General features: G+C 45.3%; 2 protein-coding genes across 3 annotated transcripts; one reads left to right on the forward strand and one right to left on the reverse strand.

Moving 5' to 3' along the window:
• Window positions 1-42: 42 nt before the first annotated feature.
• LOC142995033 (transmembrane protein 87A) lies at window positions 43-7,958 on the forward strand. Of its 2 annotated transcripts, none has more exons than XM_076145927.1 (22): window positions 43-122; window positions 354-568; window positions 1,571-1,643; window positions 1,843-1,943; window positions 2,326-2,445; window positions 2,590-2,646; window positions 2,793-2,843; window positions 2,976-3,032; window positions 3,155-3,296; window positions 3,407-3,468; window positions 3,581-3,764; window positions 3,853-3,952; window positions 4,170-4,263; window positions 4,537-4,605; window positions 4,890-4,998; window positions 5,277-5,335; window positions 5,734-5,837; window positions 5,931-6,004; window positions 6,308-6,369; window positions 6,465-6,517; window positions 6,630-6,660; window positions 7,231-7,958. In XM_076145927.1, exons 2-22 carry the CDS (start codon window positions 431-433, stop codon window positions 7,270-7,272), a joined length of 1,782 nt encoding a protein of 593 aa, XP_076002042.1. In that variant the 5' UTR covers window positions 43-122; window positions 354-430; the 3' UTR covers window positions 7,273-7,958. The 2 variants fall into 2 exon arrangements, with proteins under 2 accessions (XP_076002042.1, XP_076002034.1); XM_076145919.1 differs by having other exon boundaries at window positions 357-568.
• A 4,284-nt stretch (window positions 7,959-12,242) lies between these two features.
• Window positions 12,243-17,717, reverse strand: LOC142991914 (uncharacterized). Its single transcript, XM_076142096.1, has 3 exons — window positions 16,340-17,717; window positions 15,417-15,980; window positions 12,243-12,265 (listed from the first exon to the last, which is right to left on the reverse strand). The coding sequence occupies exons 1-3, from the start codon at window positions 17,715-17,717 to the stop codon at window positions 12,243-12,245; spliced, it is 1,965 nt and encodes a 654-aa protein (XP_075998211.1).
• Window positions 17,718-17,921: the final 204 nt, after the last annotated feature.

A 17,921-nucleotide genomic window follows, 5' to 3' on the forward strand; every position in this document is an offset into this window, starting at 1 on the left:
ATCCGTCCCCACGGGTCCTAGTGCCCCTCTTATCCAGTAAAAACATTTGGAGGTGCGTTGAGGTGCCCTGGAGAAAGTACATACATTCGGGAACTTCCGTTCTATTAGAAAATCCAAACCTGGTGAATTTACTGCTGATTGACACTATTCTTAATCTAAAAAAAAACTAAACATCTAGTCATGTGTAATGTTTGTATATTTATTTATTTAAATTACTAAAGATGCAATGAATGTGCTGAAGTTACTGTAGAGAGTTGTTTTAAATATATTAGCTAATTATTTGTTGTTAAGTAGTGTATGATGTGGTGAAATTGAGACGCCGATATTTTTCTGTTGCTGTCGTCATTTGGAAGCAGGAAATGGAGCGCTAGTTGTGAGTTGTCACCGTGGCTCAGCAGCTCCCACGCTGTTGTCGTCCTCCTTATCCATAATGATGGGCTCTGTGGGTCCGGTCCGGTCCGGGTCTGCGCCTTGGTCCTCCGCGCTGCTCCTGCTGGTGCTGGCGGGGTTTTGCGGGCCGGTGAGCGGCGCGTCCGAACAGGGCAAGTGGATCCTAGACGTGGGCAGCGTGAGTTTACTGATTTGTGCAGAGAAATTATGTGACAATGTAACGGATTGTGGATTGTCGGGACTCCGGGCAAACGATTGTGTGTGATGATTCTATGAATAAATAAATAAACTAACGGGTTTGTCGGAGGTAAAGGTCTGCTGTGTCGGTAACCACCTTTCTGCGTCGCATGTGAAACAGTCGGTTATACTGTATGTACTGTATTTACGACTTGTGGTCCCTGAAGCTCTCACACATTTTCACATTTCCCTCACTCGAGTCTTTAATGAAATATTCGAGAAGCGATGAAAAATAAGCGGATCTGAGTGTGGAAGAGCATTTTGAGAGGAATCAATCATTGAAATCGGTTCAGGTGATGGCATTTCAAGTTTTCCAGTTGATTCTCATCACATGTGGCTTCACGTAAAAAGGAAGTCAGTCAGAGTTTTAGTTCACATTATTTCAGAAATAATGCTTTTAGAAATGAAATTCCACAATTGTAGTGTTCATTTATAAAGCAAACGCCTTGAAATGTGAAATCAAACAGAAACTGAAATGTAGGTTTCTGTCAATTTCACCCCTGACCCCTGATGTCTACAGTTGCTTCTTTGTAACTTTCAGGAAGCTACACGAGTGCAATGTGATAGTTAAAGAGGAAGTGTGCATTAGCGTTTGCCTTTGAGGGTAATGGTCTGTGCGTGACGTGTATAACCTCACATTCTTTGTCTTAATCAAACTGTGCAGAAACGATACATATACTGTATGTTGTAGTCCATTTTTACATGACATCACAAGTAGTGAGCCGTGCATTGGAAGCTGTAGAAAACAAACTGCGCCAGAGGTGGCTTGGTGATGTGTGTGTGGATAACAGATTGTGTTCCTACAGGTGACGGAGGGAAGGCAGCTGTGAAATTGTCCATTTTTGTCATTTAATTTTTTCAAAACATGATCCACAAAATACTCTTTATTACGTTGAATAAGTCAGATTTGCTGTGTGCTGAGGTGCTGCTGTGCTTGTTTCAGGAGACGTTGAAGAAGCCATTCACCTTCTACGTAACTAAAACGCTCTTCAAGGGCAGCTACATCAAGCTCAAATGTAAGCAAACTCTTTTTCCTTACTCGTATACAAAAAAAGAGTTCCTTTAAATGTAAGGTCTGAAGGTGTCGCTTTGCTGGTTTACACCTGCCAATTCTGTCTTATTGTTATATTGAAGTAATGAACCTGTGTAATTAACGTGTGTGTGTGTGTGTGTGTGTGTGTGTGTGTGTGTGTGTGTGTGTGTGTGTACTGGTAGTGCTGCCTGCAAGCTGCAACTCATCCTCTCCTGTTCAGCTGAATGTCTCCTGGTATTTGAGGAACTCACACTGCTATGATGAAGTCGTCAGCCTGAAAGATGTGAGACACACACTCTGCTCTACTTGTACTCTGACTATCCTCTCTTGTACTCGGCTGTACTATACTCCACTTTACTCGCACACTGTTTTTGTGCAGTAAAGCATTTGACATGACATTGAGCTTGCAGTTATGAGACATTTTGGAGAATCTTTTTATACACAGAGAGAGGGAGAACAGAAAAGAAGATAACTAAAACCATAAAGAGAACCAGGCTGTGCAATGCTCATTTTAATCAAAACAAAGGGATGACAAACAGACCGACATTCACACACCCCCATCCTGGCCCGCCGGCAATAAACACTGCCTCCATCGCATTTTACTCTACTGGATAATTAGAAAGAATAGGAATAATTATTGTTGTTATTTTGTGTTTGTTTTCGAGGTGAAACAGGCAGAAAGTTACTTCAAGTCGTCTGAGGTGAAACCAGGAGGAGGAAGTGGATACTATGTTTTCCACCAGTATCCTGCCATCACCTGCCAACCACGGAGCAAGCCCTTTGTGGTGAGAGACACACACACACACACACACACACACACACACACACACACACACACACACACACACACACACACACACACACACACACACACACACACATATACACTCCATAGGTACTAAGTATTGTGTTTTCTTTTAATGAAACAGTTTGGCCTGGATGTGTTTGAGCCCAAAATTCGATTGACAGACCCAACGCAGGAAGAGGTGAGGAGACTGAGACACTTTCTGCCTGTTCACATGTCCTTAAATGAAGCCTGCTGGCTATAGTGTCCCTCTATGATGTATGCTGTCATCACCACCTTTTAGTGAGTGTTTCCCTTTGCTCTGTCATACTTCAATCTGCCTTTCAGACAAACACAGAGAAGACGGCAAACAGGAAGAAAAGAGAGATGGATACCAAGGTGTGGTTCATTTACACAAACAGTGAGACATAAACTACAACAAAGACTTGAGAAGGACATGAAATAGTTTGATTACTCTCCGTCTGTCCGTCTGTGTGTGTGTGTGTGTGTCTCTCTCTCCCTCTCTCTCAGCCTGCTGTTGTGAAAAAGGGTCAGTTGGCAGAAGACAAAGCAGTTGCTCCTAAACAGGTCAGTGTGAGCGTGTAGTTATCTACATATTCAGAAGTAAATAAACGACAAAATGACGTCATGAAAGTCGTATATGATCCTGTGCACAGATACAGTGAGGAGTGTTGTGTTCTGTGTCTCAGGCGGTGAATCAGTCTCACTTTGACGACGTGGCAGAGAGCTGGGAGGACGGACCCTACATGTTTATCCTGTCCATCACAGAGATCGCAGACACAGCGCGAGCCCCCGACCCTGCCACCCGCCCCACACCATGGAGTGTACACCGTGAGCACACATTCAGTACACACACACACACACACACGCGCCTACACAGAGTCGTCTTTGACCACGGATGGAACCAAAGACCCGCTGCTTCCTGTATTTTGTGTTTGTAGTTGAGATCAGCATGGCAGGTCCCCATGGCTACATATCTGCCTCTGATTGGCCTCTGATGGTGGTAAGAACACAAACACGTGCGTCCCCCACTAATATCTGTGTCCTTGCACCCGCAGGGAACCAACCAAAGTCTAATTTGGCTCATCTTCCGCATTGACACTTTTCCTTCTCAGTTCTACATGGTGATGTGTAATGTGTACGTGCTGCTGGCCGTGCTGTGGTTGCTCCTGTCGGCGTGCTACTGGAGGGACCTGCTGAGGATCCAATTCTGGATCGGAGGAGTCATCTTCCTGGGCATGCTGGAGAAAGCCATCTACTACGCCGAGTTCCAGAACATCAGATACGACGGTGCATCAGGTACGAGTCAATACTGATGGACACACACCGTCGGGGGTTAAAGCAGTGCAACGGGGGTGTGATGTTGCTGGGATGTGTGTACTTGCAGTCCACGGTGCAGTGTTGTTTGCTGAGGTGCTGTCTGCAGTGAAGAGGACACTGGCCAGAGTTTTGGTGATCATTGCTAGTCTGGGATACGGCATCGTGAAGTAAGTCCTCTCTCCCCCAAACAACCCTGGGATTCAGAAGTGTAACGTTTTGCTTTGGTATTTGACCTCCGATCAATTCATTGCTCTCTCTCTCTCTCTCTCTCTCTCTCTCTCTCTCTCTCTCTCTCTCTCTCTCTCTCTCTCTCTCTCTCTCTCTCTCTCTCTCTCTCTCTCTCTCTCTCTCTCTCTCTCTCTCTCTCTCCTCTCTCTCTCTCAGGCCCAGACTCGGTGCCTTGCTCCACAGAGTCGTCAGCGTTGGTTTGCTCTACCTGACGTTCTCCACCGTGGAGGGAATCCTGCAATGCAACGGCGTAGGTCTCACACACACACACACACACACACACACACACACACACACACACACACACACACACACACACACACACACACACACACACACACACACACACACACATCATCATCACAGTGTGTTATGGTGAATGCCTTTTCTTACCCCTCCCTCTCCTCTCCCTGCACCATCCTTCCCGAATTCTCACTTGCTCCATTTCCTTCTTTCTCTGTCTCTCTCTCTCTCTCTCTCTCTCTCTCTCTCTCTCTCTCTCTCTCTCTCTCTCTCTCTCTAGGCTGAAGCTGATGTTGTTCTCCTGGCTACTGTTCCTCTGGTTGTGCTCGACTCTACCCTCTGCTGGTGGATATCCACTACTGCACCTGGCCTCTTTTTAGCAGTTGTGTCTCACTCGCCTGTGATGTGATGTGATGTGTGAAAATGTTCTATTGTGGGCTTGTTTCCATGTTCTTGTCTCCTCTTCCTCCTTTCATATACCCTCATTTCACCGTTTCCCTCTTTCTCAACTTCCTCAGCCTCAGCTTCATTTTCTCTTCCTCCTCCTCCTATTTGTCATCTTCATCCCCCTCACTCCTTTGCCAATTTTCGGTTGTTGTTCTTCCTGTTGTTGATGTTCCTTGACCGCGTCACATCTTTGTGAGTTTAGCTCAGACCATGAAGCTGCTGAAGCTCAGGAGGAATTTGGTGAAATTGTCCCTCTACAGACACTTCACCAACACACTCATCTTTGCTGTCATAGGTAGGGTGTGTGTGTGTGTGTGTGTGTGTGTGTGTGTGTGTGTGTGTGTGTGTGTGTGTGTGTGTGTGTGTGTGTGTGTGTGTGTGTGTGTGTGTGTGTGTGTGTGTGTGTGTGTGTGTGTGTGTGTGTGTGTGTGTGTGTGTGTGTGTGTGTGTGTGTGTGTGTGTGTGTGTGTGTGTGTGTGTGTGTGTGTGTGTGTGTGTCTCTCTCTCTCTCAACATGCCCCTTGACACATTGCATTTAATTTGAAAATTTTGTGTGTGTTTCTTTTTTCCCAGCTTCTGTTATTTTCATCATCTGGACCACAAAGACTTTCATGATGTCCAAATGCAAATCTGTAAGTTTTGGGGGATTTTAACTGTAACTGAGTAATAATAATAGAGCAACCATCATGGTACAAGAACTGTAGTTCCGACCACAAAGTAGGAGGACACAGGAAATGCTGAATGGAGTTGGTAATAGTTTGAATAGAGCTGATGATCATATCCTAATTCCTGCTTCCTGCTCATTCCTCATCATTGCTCTTTGTAGCAGCAGTCTGTAAGATTGCTCGAAATTACAGATAAAAAAAAAAAGGATCGATTCCCTCCTTCCTCTCTGCTGCTCTGCTCCTCCACAGCTCCTCGTCCTCCCGCTTGAGCACAGGTCACATGACAAATGAAGTAGTGAATCCCCTTGTGTTATTTTGATATTGATAAGTCCGGTAAAGTTGATGTCCTTTCTTCTCTTGTGAAGGACTGGAGGGAGCTCTGGATAGAACACGCTTTCTGGCGCTTCCTTTTCTCTCTCATCCTGATGGTCATCATGTTCCTATGGCGACCATCAGCCAATAACCAGAGGTGCGTGCGGGGCTGGTGGAGGATGGGATGTTGTTTTGATAGCATTTTCCTGTAACACATTATGACCTCACTCTTCCCGTTCCTGTCTGTCAGATATGCTTTTAGTCCTCTGGTGGATGAAGAAAGCAACGAAGAGGAAAAGGAGCCCATGATGAACGAGGCCTTTGGTCAGAAACCTTCCTTCCTTGCCTTTTCTGCCTCCTTACAGCCTCCATTCTCCTTCTCACCTCATAGCAGGACTCCTACCTCATTAGATTTTTCCTGCCTTTGATCCTTTCTTCCTCCTCATCCTTTCATCCTCCTCTCCTCTCCCTCCTACCTCACTTCAACCCTCTTCTCCTACCTTCCCTCTTGCTGTCTTCATTCCTTCTTTTCCTCAAATCTTCCCACCTCAGACCCTTCCTGTTTCCCGCCTCTCTATCCTTAACCCCTTATTGGTGTGTTTCCTTTCCAATCCCATGTGTCTGCAGAGGGGATGAAGATGAGGGGGGTGAAGAACGAGACCAATGGTACAGCCAAACCCAACAAAGAGGTGAGTGAAGATGACAACAGCCATTTTCCCTAATATGTCATTTATAATACACTAATTAAAAAACTAACATGGTACAACATGGTGACTTTTAATAGGATGAGGATCTGAAATGGGTAGAAGAGAACATCCCATTGTCCATGGCAGATGTGTAAGTCAACTTTAGCATGGAATCGTCATGGTTACATTATCGACCTATAAGTAATGGAGCCTTTCTATTGTTCAACCATCATTTGAAAGTGTTTGGTTGTGTCTCCTCACAGCGCCCTGCCGCCCCTGCTGGACTCTGAGGAGGTAAGACGTTGGTAAACTTAACATCACATTAAACACTGCTGCCCCCTGTGGTGAAGCTGAGACAATACAGAAAATACAACGCCACAGGGGAAAATGGGCACTTATTACTAACTCAGCTGAATAGCACCCAAAGGTGTCTGTGCATGTTTGTTGTAGTTCGAAATTGGAGCAGCAGAGGGCATCGGACAATCGTCAGAGAGCAAGTGTTGCAACTGTTACATCACTTTGTGGTTTATGCCCCACTGTTGTCATGGCGAGCAGGCATGTGTGTGAGGGCATTTAGTGTTGTCTGTCAGAATGGTAGTGTTGCATCAGATTTCAGTGATCTCCCTGAAAATGGAAACGTACAAAATAACAAAAAGGAATTTTCAGTGATAATATATTTTTACTAGATTTTCAGAGTCAATTCCTTTTTTTAATGTTTACTCCGATCTGAAGTCTGAACCTTTGTGTGCCTCTTGTGTAAAATCTGGTTATTATGTAATCCTCTGAATGAGCACTGGACTGAAAATTACAGTGATTAAACACTTGCACGTATTCCTCCACTTTTGTTTGTTTGTCTCTCTGCAGGAAATCATGACGACTACTTTTGAGATGTCCAAGATGGAGTGAATGAGGAGAGAGACAGAGATGGAGAGAAAGAAAGTTTGGGACAATGACAGCGTTACAGAGTGATGGTCAGAGGGAAGGAACAAAGGATGGATGAATAAATGAGTGCATATGCAAGGAGGGATAACTGATCTGACTGATAAATGAGTGTTGGCAGTGTCGACTAGTGATTTAATCCCTGACTTTATCAGCTTTGTAAACTGTGATTGTACATACACTGGGAAAGCAGCACTCGGATGCTTTTGTGTTGACTGTGTATCGGTGTCTCTATAGGAACAGTATATTTTGTAGGATTCTGTGTTCATGAGCCTCTCTTGCTTGCTTTTTGTTTTTGTGCAGAAGTGAGATTGAGATCTCTTCTGTGTGCCACATTTCAATTTATGTGGTTGCGTCCCTTTTTTCAGGTGGCTGTGAATCCGAAAGACAATATGGATGTAAACATAAATTATTTTCTCAGATTTGTGCAAATTTGTGTTTTTGGATTGTTATCATCCTGTTTATCTAGTGATAATAAACACACACACATGTACATATCAGATAAGTCAGCCTTTTTTAGTTCATATTTGGATGATTCCTCGTAGCGTCTTGTCTAGTGTGTACGTGGCTCACACAAATCCCAGTTTGCTTTGCGTTTCATTGTGTTATGGCAGTTTCTTGGAAGAAAAATATGTTAGTTTTGGCTGAATAAATTTATTTTTTATTTTTAATGTAATATTCTGCTTCCTGGGTCTTCATTTGTCCAGAAACAAAATTTTCATATTTTTTGCAGAAATGTACTTTGGCTCATACCTTATTTATCATACAATGCTTTTTCGAAAGTATTTCTTGGTTTCTGCTTGAAAAACCCTACACGCTGATGATAAAAACGTTTCGAGAATCTCTGGCTGAGTTCATGAGCTGATTGGTTCGGAATATCACGTGGTTACTTGTGTTGCTATGTGAACAGGCTTCTTCTCATACATTTCTCACTTCCTTTTCACGTCGTCTTTTTCCGCACAGTGTGGTTTTCTTTAGGTCGCCCCCTGCTGCCGCTTTGTGTGAATTACAGGAACAAGAATAATTACGCACCTGTACCTTTATAAGTCTTTCGTCTGATATTTTTGATTTATTGATGCTGAAACCACCAGATAATGTACATCAGAGAATGACAAAGGTGTTTTGTGTTTTTGATCAAACAGTACATTTTCACTGATTTCTGCTCAATCTAAGAACACAATCACAAATTAACCGTCATTATTATTATTCTTCTATAACCCAATAACAACAACACTGAACCTGACCCACACACACATGCCCTATATAAGGTGGGGAAAGAGTGTCGGGTGTCAACTTAAATGATTGTTTTTGTTCTTGTTTGTGTTCTTCCTCTTTCCATCTTTCCATCCATTGTTGGTGTTAACGTTCAATGCCCCTGTGCCACCTGTGCACTCTGACTCGTTTTATATCCTCTACTGTTAGTTTGATCACATCATAACAAACAAGTATGAAAAATTATGTGTCATGTGTAAACTGATTCTAATTTGTTTGATTGTGCTGCACAAACACAATATTGTTCATCAAATCATCTTCACGCCACAGACGATCGGCTCTCCGGCTCTCTGTGTGTGTGTGTTACTGTACACTAGCATTACGGCTGTAATAACATAATCCCAGAGATTTAGCCCGACAGGGAGACAGTATGCTGCCGATTTCAACGGACAGTTGGGAATTACCAGCACCACACACTTTGCAGATGGCTAGACATGTGTTATTACTGACGCTGGCGTTTTCAACATGTGGTGCAGGGACCCTTGGAGGCACACAGACAGGATCCAAGATTAAGATTTAAGCACAAGGACATTAGGACAAAGGAGACTTTAGTCAGCAACACTTAAGATTTTAATTGTTTAGAGTTTCAAATAAATACAAAAAAACAGAATCCACATGACATGTACCTCATTATTTACCACATAGCTATGTAATCTGTGTGTGTGTGTGAGCTATGTAATCTGAGTGTGTGTGTGTGTGTGTGTGTGTGTGTGTGTGTGTGTGAGTGTAACAGAATCCACCTGTGTACAGCCTCTGAAATCAAATATTATTCTTAACGACCAGCATGGATTTGTAGTTTTGACAGTCTGGTCTGAGCCGTTCTCATCTATAATTTTCTAGTTAGAGATGTGTGAATCAGTCACAGCAGGGGATACTTGCACAGTATAAGCATGTGTGAGAATGTGTGTGTGTGTGTGTGTGTTCACCACATTAGGGTCGCTTGTGTGTGAATGTGTCTTAGACTTTATATTAATGTAAGCGAGGCCCCAAATGGATTCTAGATCCCAGCGGTTCTGAATCGAGGCTTTGGGCACACTGCGCTACACACACATTCACACACACTTATTTGTGGAATTGGTTTCTCCTAGATCCTGGTTGGTTTAACACACCCGACTGATAAATTGGAGATGAAAATATGCTCCTTTATGGATTCAGACCAGAATGATCTCAAATGAATGAGGAGTGAAATTTCACGTTGTATGTGAATTGCCAAGATGGTTCATTCTAAACTGCAGCATTTCAGTGTCAATCCAAGCTAAATCAACTTCTGTCTGATTCCATCTTCTTTTATTAAATTGTTTCAGCAACCAACACATGCCTAAAATTTGACACTTTATAAATAATAAGCCTGGGTGAACACTGAAAAATCAGAGGAAGAGAAAGAAGAAGAGGAAAGGTGGACATATCAGCTTCCCATGATCCTTCTGGCTCATAAAGGGAGAATAAACCCACACAGCAACCAGTTAGGACATGAAGTCTCTGAGTAAAATTTATTTAGAAGCTGAGTGAGGAAAAAAAATTGTTCTTTTAATCTAAATGGTGTAAAAATGTGAAATGTGAAACTTGGATAGTGGAGGAGTGTGAAGAGAAGGCGAGCTGAAGACGGACTGATGAGCTGAGATTTCCTGGCTCTCTGTCAGATGGAAAAAACATTTTCTGACTGTTTCAGCTCCTTTTTGTCTGTGGTGTGGATGGAGTGAAGTTTGGTTTTCCTTATTTCTTTCTTTAGTTTTGCACCGAGAAAGAAACTTGAGGCTTTTCACCCTAAGCAATCAATGTATCTTAACGTTTAAGACTGAGACACGTTCTCAAAAATGCCATTAGAACAAGGCTAGGTTGATTGAGTGGATGATGTCTTACATGGCTTACACGAGTGTAGTTGCTTTTGTTTTCTCTCATTCTGTGTTGGGAGTGAGAGACTTCATTCACAGGGCTCAGACTCGTAATCCCGTCTTCAGAAATTGTCGGAGATGTTTCCCACTGTGCCTGGATCAACGTCGTGACGGCGCATCATCCTGATTGGCTGATTCAAACACTGGCCCCCAGAGATTGAATCAGGGGGATTATCTGGGCTTTGCTCACGGGTGGATTCTGCCTGGTCACTCACTGTTGATATGTCCACGTCATCTAAGGTGGTTGGGCTGAATGTAGGCCTAAAGTCATAGAGATGCCTGATGGATCTGTGCTTAACACCTGTAGCCTCATACTGCATGTGTTGCTTCACCTCTCCTGCTGTCTTTGTCCATCTACAATAACACATCAGAAATGCCTGAGAAGCTCTTTTACCCCCTTGAGTGTCTGGTGTGGACATGACATGAAGCAACCTGTTGCCAGATGATACACACAAGATTTACTTTAATTCAAGGAAATCTCATATTACTCCAGGGTTACATAAAGGGATCAGATTATCGATACACAGATTAATGAGCAGCCAATAGCATTTCAGCAGGGTGGCGCCCGGTTCCCTCCACCCGCCTGCATGGCCCATCTGCACCCAACACAGAAGAAAAACCCCACAATGCCTTTCAGTTTAGTAGTTAGGTTTTAGTCTTTATTGTACTATCTTCTTTTCTTCTTCTTTTTTTGACAATTTGCTTGCGGACATGTGAAAACGTGGACCAACAAAACATCATCGTTATTATTAATACTATTTGTTGTTGTTTTTTATTACAGCATCATTTTTGTCAGACTGCGATATAACAGTGAGAAGATGTGCTTAAAAAGAAACAATAACAAAAAAAGTCCAAACCAAACAGGAAAAACATACGGACTTTAATATCAGACAGTGTAGTAGCTGTTTTTTTTTTGTACACATTATAACAGTCTAAAAACACTGAACACACAGAGCTGGAGACATTGCAGTGTTGGTGGGGACGGTGTGGCAGTCCTCAGGGCAGTTTGTACAGAACACTGTAGCAACACGGTCCTCCTGTTTACTCTCAGGTATCTACTGGGACGGACTGGGGATGGGGGAGGGGGCGGGCATGGGGGGGGAGAGAGACTACAACAAACCAAAATCAGCCTCGATATAAAACTAACAGTCCTTTTTTTTTCCTCCTCTTGTTTTCTGTCCCCCTCTTTATATCCACCAATGAGAGATTGGCAGAGACGGAGGCTTTCGTTAGCTTGGACAAGGACGGGAGGACGTGGAATGTCTCGATTCTTCTTCTTCTTCGTCTTTTTTTAATTTTTTTCATATTTTTACAATTTATGTTTTTTCCTTCTTGTAGACAATATAAAATCTCACAGACAAGCAAAGAAAGAAAGAAAGAACAGATGTACATTTTTTGTACGCAAGGACGGAGGGTTGGAGGGACGGAGGGGATCAAAGGATGCAGGGCATGGATGGACGGATGGACGAATGGAGGAGATGGAAGGATGGATGGATGGGACAAAAAGAAGGATGTGAATTATTGCTTTCCGAGAAATTCTTTTTCACTTCTCGTCTACATGGATTGCATCTCTCTCTTTCTCTCTCTCGCTCTCTCTCTCTCTCGCTCTCACCATGGTGTTAACACATGATTACTCCATTTACTCTGGAGGAGGGATGTAAAGAGTATAAGGAGGAGGTGGGGGAGGGAGGAGGAGGAGGAGTTAGGGGGAGGGGAGGGGCTCAGAGCTCCTTGCTCAGCGAATCCCGGGCAGTTCTAATCCTCTTTGTGTCCTCACACGTTTCCCGCCTTTTTGTCTGGTAAAATGATAACAGAAGAGATTGAAAAAATGTATTAAAAAATAGGTCTTGTAAAAATAATAATAACAATAATAATAAACAGTCATATAAAAATGTGTGTTTAGTAGTTTAGTGCAGATGTTGGTCTCTCTAGTGTGGAGTTAGTGTTTAGTGTTAGAGACGAAGGACACAAACCAAAGAACAACACAACAGATCTGCAGGGTTAGGAGAACAACGTGACAAAGCAGCCTCACATCAGTATAAAGGGTCTTAATCACACAGAGAGCTGGAGGAAGATGTACAGACTGTACATCTTCTTCAGCCTGTCTGTCTGCCTGTCTCTAATCCCTTCCTTCTCTTTCCCTGCAGTAAAATGTTTATTGTGCCATTTAAGGTGTATTTCCATTTTGTTTGACATCGTCCTTTGTGCTCACTCCTCTTTTCCCTGAAACAAGATGACCTGTCTGTCTGTCTGTCTGTCTGTCTGTCTGTCTGTCTGTCTGTCTGTCTCTTCTGGCAGAGAGACATCAGAGAGAGGAGATCTTGATAATCTGGCTTGTTGAAGAGTCTCTGTGACACTTTGATTTGTTTACTAATCCTCCATCAAGGAGCAGTGTTTGAGAGGTAGGGGGCGCTGAGTGTGATGGAGTGCGTTTCGTATACGGAAAGAGCTCTGTGCCACAAAATGTATATTTTCATGGTGAAACACATGCATCGGGGTATTAGTTGATTTCATCGTGAAAGTAAACATTTCAAGGCCCAGCGCTCATTTTAGATACAAAACCCTGAGAGTTACACGTGGTTCCCCACAGAGAGGTGGAGGAGGAGGTGGAGAGTTGGAGGTTGAGGGTTTGGTGGATCCGAGCAGGAGCGCTCAGTGCTCACACTGCTTTCTTGGTCCACATTTACTTGTTGTGGGGTTGCTGATGGCCCATATTTTATCAGATTCAATTCATAATACTGTATCTGCTAGAAGAAGAGTCCTAAAAAATATCCCCAAATTTCACCAGAAGAGAGAAGAGAGCTATCTTTGAGTGTGCACAAGCTAATCTGTTGACAAGTTGGACAGAAAGCAGCTTGGAACCGATGTTTGTCCATTCACTTTGTCTAATAGTGAGAAGTGGAGAGATTAGCTAATTAATGACGCTACTGCTCCTGACGGGCACAGAGCAGGTCAGTCATCAGCACCAGAGCAGGTTAGCTGACAGCTTAGAGTGCCAGATTGTGCTTCTATATAAAATACGCTGCTGTAGTGTCTTTGTGACTATGCAGAGGGGTTGGCACAGTTCCAGGGCTCTGCATCCTGGGCACTTGGCATTAAACCGATTTCAATAGTAGCAAAAGACTTGTAGCTTCAAAGCAAATGGCACATCAGCAACGGGAGGCAGAACACGCTCTACAAACATCTGTTGGAGTGTGTGCAATCAAAGCCGAGCGTCTGCTGGACTCACTGCAGCTGAGCAGAGAGGATGCTGGGACTGATAAATATTCAGTCCCCCCCCCCGCTGCTCGCTGCCCAGCCGCTCAGAATGGAGCCCAGCTGAGAAACTGACAGCTGGACAAGGCCCACGCCGTAACCTGCCCCCAGAGATGTAAAGGTTTATCTTGTTTGGTCGACGCTTAGCCCCCTTCGCCCCAAACGGACCAGATGATGGTCTGATATGAGTAGAAAACCCTACAGTGGCAGCACTGTGCTCAACCTTCATCACCGTCAAAGCCCAGAAGATTCAAAAACCAGCAATTTAGCTAGCTGGGAGCTGATGCTAAAAGGCTGAAGATGTGTCCTAACACAGAGAAGCCACCTGGAAGCTGATTCCAAAACACTCTACAGTCTTGGGATCTATGATTGCTGCCATTGAGCCTTGATGGCTTGAATAAGGGAATCTGGTAAATAACTGAAGCTGATGTTTATCAGGAGGCAGTTTACTGAGTCTGCTCCATCACAGCAGTCAACAGTTTGCATTCTGGGGGTTTCATGGAGAGAAATAGCCTTAAGTCAGCTCAACTCACTACACTCACATCATCAACTGAAGGAATTCGGACATAGTTGTCGGATCGTTGCCACTTCTTGGTTCAAAGTTCCAGTTGTGAATCAGTGGTTCATTGCCATCTGGTCTTTAGTTGAATGCCTGTGAAGTCACTCTGCACAGTTTAATATGCAGAGTCGAATGCAAACTCATCAGTAGTCTAAAGTCAGAATCCATATGAATTTAACTTCCAGAGTCACATTTTTAGATTGAGTTATTATTGTTGACTTGTTTTACATTTGTGTACATCAGTGTATCTGTTTATAAACTACTTACAGTGCAGAATGAAATGATTCCTCAAAAGTGAAACTCGGGTCAATAAAGGAAAAGAAGCCCCCCCTCTCTTAAAGGGTGTTGACAGTGTTTCCATGGCTGCAGCATAATTTGAACACACACTTGGTCCCTCTCTGGAACAGGGACCTTAATGTGCCTGTGTTCCCTATATGCAGCGTGTTCTGCATGCGTGTGTGTGTGTGTGTGTATGTAGGTATCTTTACATTTGGCACATTTGAGTGTACATCTGGCATGTATGTATTTACAGTGGTTATATGTTAATGTTGGTTAACAAAGCACAGACGCTTGTGTGTATTTAGACGTGTGTGGTTCAGGTTTGAATCAATCAGTTTGAAAATATAGATATTCACGTACAAAATAGTGCTGATGATGGGTCGCCTAGCCTGACAAAAAAAGTAAAGGTTTATTTGTGTGTTTGTGTGTCTAACACTCTCTGTGGCAGCAGCCATTGAGGCCGTTGTCGACACAGCGCTCCCTCTCTAACTGGTTTGTTGCTGCTGACATTACGTTCTGTACAATGGCCACAGCAGCCTCTCGCAGATCCCTCTTCCTCATTTCCTCCTCCTCCTCCTCTCTGTCTCCGTATTCATGTGACTCTACATCAACATTGTCACAGTCTCCATTTTTGGAAGACTCCTCATCTTCCTCCTCCTCCTCCTCCTCCTCCTCCCTCTCCCTCTCCCCTCCCTCCTCCTCCTGCTCCCCGCTAACCTCTGGCCGGTTGTTTTGGGTTTGTTTACAGCTATTGTTAGTTAATGGCAGTAGTTGCTGTTGTCTGTTGTTAGTATCTCCATCTTTGCTGCTGTTTTGTGGCTCATCAGAGTCCCACTCGCCGCGCTCTAACTCACCGCTCTTCACGGCTGCTGTGGCGTTGATGATCTTGGCATTGGCCTCGTCTTTCACTCCTCCTGCCTCTTTGCTCTTCTTTACAGGGCTGCTCCCTGTCGTTATCTCCTCCTGCTCCTCCTTCTCCTGGTGATTGTTTGTGACATTCTCCTCCGCCGTGCCGTTGGAGCAGCCGTTTTCGCCATTAGTGACCGGAGCCTCGGTTGGCACTTTCTCTGCCTCCTGCGGCGCCTCGCCCGCACTCTCTGCCGCTGGGGTCTTCTCTGCCGTCACCTCAGTTGCTTTGTTGTTGGTCTCCTCGGTGGCTGTGGCGGCTTCTTCATCGGCGCATCCTGTCTCGGCTCCATCCGCCGCTCCTCCCTCTCCCTCCGTCGGTCCAGCCTCTCCCTCGGCTGCCTCCTCGGCTGCCTCCTCGTCCTCCTCCTTAGCGCCCTCGCCGAGCTCCACACTGGTGGACTTGCCCTTTCTTAGGATGAAGTTTTTCAGGGAGACGGCCCGGCCAAAGTGCGAGCGTTTGGCCTTTGCCGACTTGCCATCTTTGCCCTCCTCTGGCACTCCCTCCTCACCTAGAGGAGAAATGAGGATTAAAGCTATTGTCTCTCGGACTCAAGTCTGCATAAATCTGGTACCACTATGTTTTAAGTCACAATTTTGCAATCAGCGCAGTCAAATTATTTCAGCCTCTTTCCATCGTTTCAGGAATTTTCTAGAATCCCTTTTGGTTCTAGTGAAGTGAACTGGTTCAGTATACTCACAGAATCTCCTGAAAAACCTAGATTTTGAAAATAATTTTGAGGCAATTCCCTTACAACACTTATTCAGATTGTCTATGAATTTGCCTCTTCTAGTATTGAAACCAGACAACAGGATGTGTAGATCTCTGACTGGAGTGTATGAGTCTGATTTGTGTATGTTTGCGACTCACCGGATGTGGGCGCTGCAGTAGCTTCCTCCTCCCCACTGGGGGCGCACTCTGTGTTGGCGCGTTTGGATTTGGGGATGACTCGTTTCTTGAAGTTGGTCCAGATCTCACTGGCGTGCTGCGTCATCGTCCCGCCTGCCACCGTAGCTCCTTTCTCCTCCTCTCCTCCCTCAACCTTCTCCTTCTCCTCCCCACCTTCTGTCTTGGCCTCTTCTACGCCTTCCTCTGCCTTCACCTCCTCTCCTGCCTCTCCTCCTTCTGCCGCCACCGCCTCCTCCTCCTTCACGTTATCCGCGATGTCTTTGTCGGAACTCTTGGCCTTGCCGCTGATGCCGACCATAGACGGGTCCCTCTTCAAGCCCTGGAAGGTCCAGGAGCGCTTCAGCTTCCACCTCTTTTGGCCAGACTCCTTTGAATCCAGCGTAGATGAGTCTCCGCCGCCTCCTTCCACTCCCTCCACTCCGTCGTCCTTCCCTTCCTCTCCCACACTCTTCTTGTGTGTCTTCTGAGCCATGAGCTTCTTGAAGGAATGCCAGCGTTTCATGTGCTTGGAGGACGAGGCTTTCTGCTCCGCGTCTGCGCCTCCCTCCGCTCCTTCCGCTGCTCCTTCCTCCTGCTGCTCCTCTACGGTGGAGTCTGCAGTGGTGTTGAGCGCTTCAGGATCCTCCAGCCGGTCCAGAGACTTGGACCGGACTTTGAGTTGCTTCTCGGGTTCTTCAGCAGCGCCGTCCTTCTTCTCAGTGCTGCGATGGGAGAAGATCCTGGCCACAGGTTTCCTGATCAGATCCCGAACCGTCGATTTTGTCTCCGGTTGTTTGCCCTTCTCCGGCTTTTTCTCCTCTTCTTTCTCTCCGTTCTCTTTTACGGCCTCTTCCTCTGCACCTCCCTCTGCTCCTCCTTCAGCAGTGGCCTCCTCTCCTGCTTTCTCCCCATCTTTCTCGCCACCTTCTGCCGCGTTTTCCTCACAGCCGCCGCTGCCTCCTCCCGTGCTCTGCTCCTTCTTCTTCCTCCCTCCCATCACTTTCCCCAGCCCGCTCTTATTAAGGAACGAGTCCAGGAAAGAGGTCTTGTGCTCAGCAGAGGAGGCGTTATCGGAGCTCTGAGGAGGTGCTGCCTCCTCGCTTGCACCTGCCTCTCCTCCCTCCTCATGTCCTGCCGCCGCCGCTGTGTCATTGTTCACAGTCTCTTTGTTATCTGCAACTTCGCTATTCACAGCCCCGTCGTCTTTACTGACAACCTCGCTGTTGACAGTCTCTGAGTTTACGTTGGTGTTGTTCACCTGTTGCTCGGCCTCTGTGGCTTTGCTCTCAGCGGCTTTGCTCTCCAGGGTTTTACCGTCTTCCTGAACCACTGGCGCCGCATTGGTTTCCGTCGCCGCCATATTGGAAAGGGAAACCTAAAATGACAACAGAAAAATGTGTTCCTCCCTTCTTTCCTTCCCTAGCCTTTTGCCCTTCTCGTCCCCTCTCACTAGTGTTTTTTTTTTTATCCCGCTGTGGTGGCACTCTCAGGTCATGGAGAGCAGAGTGGAGAACAACGGTGAGGTGAAAAGATACTCAGCATCCTAAATGTCCACCGAACTCCT

The sequence above is a fragment of the Genypterus blacodes genome, unplaced genomic scaffold, assembly GCF_046128005.1.
Source record: "Genypterus blacodes isolate CSIRO-AG114 ecotype Tasmania unplaced genomic scaffold, CSIRO-AGI_Gbla_v1 ptg000003l_1, whole genome shotgun sequence".
In the NCBI taxonomy this organism is placed as follows: domain Eukaryota; kingdom Metazoa; phylum Chordata; class Actinopteri; order Ophidiiformes; family Ophidiidae; genus Genypterus; species Genypterus blacodes.